The sequence below is a fragment of the Hippopotamus amphibius genome, chromosome 16 (assembly GCF_030028045.1).
Source record: "Hippopotamus amphibius kiboko isolate mHipAmp2 chromosome 16, mHipAmp2.hap2, whole genome shotgun sequence".
Taxonomy (NCBI): domain Eukaryota; kingdom Metazoa; phylum Chordata; class Mammalia; order Artiodactyla; family Hippopotamidae; genus Hippopotamus; species Hippopotamus amphibius.
Window position 1 is genome coordinate 58,424,787 of NC_080201.1, and position 6,000 is coordinate 58,430,786.

General features: G+C 50.4%; 1 protein-coding gene and 1 non-coding gene across 2 annotated transcripts; both read left to right on the top strand.

Annotated features, from left to right (window-relative positions):
* The first annotated feature begins 3,674 nt into the window (after positions 1–3,674).
* Positions 3,675–6,000, top strand: RPS11 (ribosomal protein S11). The gene is made up of 5 exons (XM_057713653.1): positions 3,675–3,793; positions 4,515–4,646; positions 4,843–4,918; positions 5,234–5,363; positions 5,823–6,000. Exons 1-5 carry the CDS (start codon positions 3,779–3,781, stop codon positions 5,944–5,946), a joined length of 477 nt encoding a protein of 158 aa, XP_057569636.1. The 5' UTR covers positions 3,675–3,778; the 3' UTR covers positions 5,947–6,000.
* On the top strand, positions 5,038–5,127 carry LOC130839476 (small nucleolar RNA SNORD35). The gene has a single exon (XR_009049863.1). It is a non-coding gene; the product is annotated as a small nucleolar RNA SNORD35 (small nucleolar RNA).

Below are 6,000 nucleotides of genomic sequence, written 5' to 3' on the forward strand. Positions count from 1 at the left end.
CGCTTGGGTAGTTATTTCCTTTCCCATGTTAGGGAAGTTTTCAACTATCTCTTCCAATATTTTCTTGGGTCCTTTCTCTCTCTCGTCTCCTTCTGGGACCCCTATAATGTGAATGTTGGTGCGTTTAACATTGTCCCAGAGGTCTCTTAGTTCTTTTCATTCTTTTTTCTTTATTCTTTTCCGCATCAGTGATTATCACCATTCTGTCTTCCAGGTCACTTATTCGCCCTTCTGCCTCAGTTAATCTGCTATTGGTTCCTTCTAGTGTATTTTTCATTTCAGTTATTGTGTTGCATATCTCTGTATGTTTGCTCTTTACTTCTTCTAGGTCTTTGGTAAACTTTTTGATCTTTGCATCCAGTCTTTTTTCAAAGTCCTGGATCATCTTCACCATCATTATTCTTAATTATTTTTCTGTAAGGGTGCCTATCTCCTCTTCATTTAGTTGTTTTTCTGGGGTTTTATCCTGTCCCTTCATCTGGTACAAAGTCCTCTGCCTTTTCATTTTCTCTGTCTTTCTGTGGCTGTGGTTTTCAGTTCCACAAGACGAAATACTGCTGATACTGCTTGATACTGCTGTCTGCCCTCCTGTGGAGGAGGCTATCTAGGAGGCTTGTGCGTGCTTCCTGATGGGAGGGACTGATGGTGGGTAGGGCTGGGTGGGCAGAGCTCAGTAAGACTTTAATCTGATTTGGTGGGCGGAGCTTGGTAAGACTTTAATCTGCTTGTCTGCCAATGGGTGGGGCTGTGTTCCCACACTGTTTGTTGTTTGGCCTGAGGCTACCTAGCACTGGAGCCCACAGGCTCTTTGGTGGGGCTAATGGCAAACTCTGGGAGGGCTCACCACGCCAATGAGCACTTCCCAGAACCCCTGCCACAAGTTCCCCTGTCTCCTCGGTGAGCCACAGCTGCCCCCCACCTCTACAGGTAACCCTCCAACACCAGCAGGTAGGTCTGGTTCAGTCTCCTATGGAGTCACTGCTCCTTCCCCCTGGGTCCTGGTGAACACACTTTTTTGTGTGTCCTCCAAGAGTGAAGTCTCTGCTTCCCCCAGTCCTGTGGAGGTCCTGCAATCAAATCGTGCTGGCTTTCAAAGTCTGATTCTCTGGGGATTCCTCCTCCCATTGCTGGACTCCCAGGTTGGGAAGCCTGACGTGGGGCTCAGAATTCTCACTTTAGTGGGTGGACTTCTGCAGTATAACTGTTCTCCAGTTTGTGAGTCACCCACCCAGCATTTATGGGATTTGATTTTTACACAATTGTGCCCCTCCTACCATCTCATTGCGGCTTCTCCTTTGTCTCTGGATGTGGGGTATTTTTTTAGTGAGTTCCAGTGTCTTTCTGTCGATGATTGTTCAGCAGTTAGTTGTAATCCTGGTGCTCTTGCAACAGGGAGTGAGCGCATGTCCTCCTATTCCGCCATCTTGATCCTCTCCCTATGGATTTTAATTCCCCCTGGCATCCTATGCTAAATTCTCAGAGTTGGATCTATTTTTGGACTTCCTAGGAAGTATATATTAAATATTTACACTGAAGAAGTTAACTTTTTACTTAAGTGTGACATAAGCTTTGCTTAAATATTTACTTAAATATTTATATTGAAGAAATCAAGTTTTATTTTTAAAAGAAATTGCACTTAACATATGCACACAACAAATATAATGTACCAGGATTTCTTTTCAAATGATTAATTCACAGGCAGTTCAGACCAAAATAAAACACACATTTAAGCCTCATATACTCATATGTTGATTATGAACTCAATGCAACTTTGTGCACTGAATTGGAACAGTCTAGCAAAAGCCTAAATTTGAGGTCTTTGCTGAATATGGAGCCTCAGCTAGAGCACCAGAAAAATTTAGACCAAGACTTAACTGAGCAGAGTGGCATAAGACACCCACCTGTGCCAAGGTCTGGAGTTTGAAATCTCCCAACAAGGTCCAAGTCAGTTAGTGTGTGGACAGCTGTCAGGGTTGACGTGAGACACCAGGTTGCTGCCGCCACTGACCAGCAGGGGGCCGGGTACGCAGTAGGTGCTCATTAAGTGTGAAATGAATATAAAAAGGACTCAGGGTTAAGAATCCACCTGCCAATGCAAGGGACGTGGGTTCCATCCCTGCTCCAGGAAGATCCCACATGCTGAGGAGCAACTAAGCCCGTGTGTCACAACTACTGAGCCTGCGCTTTAGAGCCCGTGAGCCACAATTATTGAGCCCATGTGCTGTAACTACTTAAGTCCATGCACCTAGAGCCTGTGCTCCACAACAGGAGAAGCCACGGCAATGAGAAGCCCGCGCACCACAACAAAGAGTAGCCCCCACTCACCACAACTAAAGAAAGCCCACACACAGCAAAAAAAGACCCAATGTGGCCAATAAAATAAATAAATAAAATAGACTCAAAGTTTCCTTCTTTAAAGGTAGGTGATTAAGAACACTGGAGCCAGACTGCCCAGGTTCAATTCCCACCTCTGCCTCTCATTTTCTGCAAAACCGGGAGCATCTATGCCACAGTTTCCTCATCTGCAAAATGGGAACAGTAAGAGAACTACCCTTAACAATGCCAGGCGCATGGCAATGGCTCTGTTAGATTCTGCTTTCCAAGAATTTATAAAATAATAAACTAGTATTCAGTTATAGACCTGCACTGACCAATGCAGTAGATACTAGCCACATGTGGCTATTTAAATTTAAGTAGAATAAAATTAAAGTTCAAAATTCAGGTCCTCCGTCACATGCACCCCACCTCAAGTGCCAGTGTCTACTGGGTTGGACAGCACAGATACAGAACGTTTCCATCATAGCAGAAAGTACTACTGGACAGCACAGTTACAATCAGCAGATGGCGGGACTCCCTGGTGGCACAGTGGTTAAGAATCTACCTGCCAACGCAGGGGACACGGGTTCAAGCCCTGGTGGGGGAAGATCCCACATGCCACAGAGCAACTAGGCCCCTGTGCCACAACTACTGAGCCTGCGCTCTAGAGCCCCCGCGGCAACTACTGAAGCCCTTGTGCCTGGATCCTGAGCTCCCCAACGAGGGAAGCCACTGCAATAAGAAGCCCACGCACTGCAATGAAGACTAGTTCCCGCTCTCTCCAACTACAGAAAGCCAGCGCACAGCAACGACGACTCAATGCAGCCAATAAATAAAAAAATAAATTAATTTACACACAAAAAATCAGCAGAAGTCTAATTTAATTTTTTCACGAAACCACTGTCCAGCGGTTAAATGGCCTATAGAGGAAAACAAGTTTCATTAAACTGCAAAACGCTCATGCGTAGTGCCCGCCCCTCACAAAGATGGCGACACCGCAGCGCATGCATGCGCCTCAGACTTTCCGGTCTCCACCCCTGAAAAAGACGTCTGCCGCCACAAGCCGTTTAAACCCCCCACGAACACAGCCACGCGGTCTCGAAACCCCACGTGGTCCCACTCCTCCCAAAAACAGGACCGCCTCCCGATAAGTCTCGCGATAACAACACTGGCCAGGTCTTTCCAACGTGACCTAGGGCGCCTGCGCCCAAAGATGGCTTAAGACTCTCGCGAGACAGTGTCTGCCGCTTCCCGCCCCTCTGCCACGAGCGTCGCGGCAGCATCCGTGCTGTCCCCGAATCGCGTGCTTGGGTAGGGCCGTCCGTCAATCAGTCTCGCTAAGGCACCGCCCCAAACCGCGTTTTCCCGCCCCCTCTCTCGTCACTTCCTTCTAGCCCCTGTGCAGTCGATAAGGAAACCCGGACGCCGCTGCGGCCTCCTTTTTTTTCAGGCAGCCGGGAAGATGGCGGACATTCAGGTTAGGGCGCGGGGTTGAGACGGACCCTGCGCATCCTGGGCTTCCGGGGCGCGTTTTGGAGAGCGGGCCTCCGCGCCCTAGTTTGGGGGTTAATTCCAGGCGTCCTCGGTTTCCCAGGGATTAATTCGGCCAGGGGGCGCGTGTCTTGGCGTTAATCTCTGTTAGCGCCTCCTGAGTCTTGGGGTCTGCGCACTTGGTGTTTAATTAAAACTCAAGCTTTTTAGGAATTATTTTCTTAAAACTCCAGCTTACAGGATGTCTTTCTGGAGGCCTTAGGCTGTGGGGTTAACCCTGTGAGAACTGAGTTCTAATGGCTACTCCAGGGAGCCCATCATTTTGGTATTCTGGAGACACGTGTATTAGATAAGGAGTGAATCCTGGGTGGATGTTTTCGTGTCTTGGAGAATAATTCTTGCTGAAGGATGTCCAGGGTGTTAGAGGGATGATTCTCTATCTCTGGGTGTTAAGGGGTGAATTTTGGAAGCGGTGGGAGGTGCTTTAGACCATAAATGCTGATGTAACCCCGGGTTCAGAGTTGAGTCTGAATTAGAATTAAATTTGGTTGAATGTCTTAGAAGATAATTCGGGGGCCCTAGGCCTTGGATGCTAGCGTTTGGGGAGTAAATGCTGGAGAGAATGGGGGGGGGGGGGATTTTGTGAAGCTTTCCAGGCCAGGTTGCTGCCTGCTCCAGGCTTACTGGCTTTCGTCTCGTCCCTGTAGACTGAGCGTGCGTACCAAAAGCAGCCGACCATCTTTCAAAATAAGAAGAGGGTCCTGCTTGGAGAAACTGGCAAGGAGAAGCTCCCGCGGTACTACAAGAACATTGGTCTGGGCTTTAAGACACCGAAGGAGGTATGGGGACTCTCAGAAGAAAGAAGGAGACCCGTGTGTCCCTGCAGGTGTGCCCAAGCTGAGTTGCCATACCCACAGCTGAGTGGGGGCTGCTGGGAGTTGTAGTTTGGGTCTAGAGGGAGGCCACACCCCCTCCTCTAGTAGTTCTTTTCAGGAACTACCATTCAGGGCCCACTAATCCTCCTCATCCCTTCAGGCCATCGAGGGCACCTACATTGACAAGAAATGCCCTTTTACTGGTAACGTCTCCATCCGAGGGCGAATCCTGTCTGGTGAGTGAGGACCTCTGAGAGCTTGGGTCTGGGGGAGGAGGAGCTGGGGACACTGAGGCTCTAGGGTCCTGGGTGAGGAAGGGGTTGGCTGACTCCTGGTTACCGGGGGCGGCGGCACTGGCAGATGATGTCTGTTATTTTCACGATGGTCTTCAGATGCCCACACAGGGCGCTGCTGAGGAAGCTCTTGGCACAGCTGATGCCAGAAGCAGGGCTTCTTGGGACCCCTGCTCAGCAGCCCCCAATTCCCAGCATGCCCTGGGCTGCCCATGGCTCCCTTCCCTACGTGGGCCTGACCTGGGATCTTCCCCCCAGGCGTGGTGACCAAAATGAAGATGCAGAGGACCATCGTCATCCGCCGAGACTACCTCCACTACATCCGAAAGTACAACCGCTTTGAGAAGCGCCACAAGAACATGTCTGTGCACCTTTCCCCCTGCTTCAGGTGAGCATGGTGGCTTCAGGTAGCCCAGGTCAGCCACCCTGCCAGGCAGAGGACGGGGTGGGCTCTGCAGCAGTCTGGGTGACTTGGGACCTGACTTGGCTGTTAACTGCTGTGCGGAGGTTGTCAGCTCTTGGGGGTTGGCTTAGTGGGGGGGTCCCTGTATCACCATCTTGGGGAGCCTCCTGTTTTCTGCAAAAGAGAGACGCTAGTTGGAGGTCTTCTGTCCTGAAAGGGTTGGAGCATCCTCCGTGTGGCGTTGCGCTTGGCGCCTTTCATAGTTTGTGCTCGATAAACAGTGACCGGAGGGGCTGGGGGGTTGCACATGGAACTGGACATAGGAGCTTGTGACGGGGGTTGGAGGAGCCAAAGCTGAGAGGCGTCTGCCTGGAGACCGTGAGGAAGGTGCCTGTAGAACCTGCTAGGGGCTGTGCCCCCCTGACACGGTGCTCACCTCCACAGGGACGTCCAGATTGGTGACATCGTCACAGTGGGCGAGTGCCGGCCCCTGAGCAAGACGGTCCGCTTTAATGTGCTCAAGGTCACCAAGGCTGCCGGCACCAAGAAGCAGTTCCAGAAGTTCTGAGACTGGACCCCTGCCCACTGCGCCCACATAAAATAAAAGTTATTTTCCCAGTCA

Bases quoted from the DNA above. Each gene is read 5' to 3' on its own strand.
- RPS11 (XM_057713653.1), top strand. The intron at 4,647-4,842 runs GTATGGGGACTC...TCATCCCTTCAG, and splicing joins GCTTTAAGACACCGAAGGAG to GCCATCGAGGGCACCTACAT. The intron at 5,364-5,822 runs GTGAGCATGGTG...TCACCTCCACAG, and splicing joins CACCTTTCCCCCTGCTTCAG to GGACGTCCAGATTGGTGACA.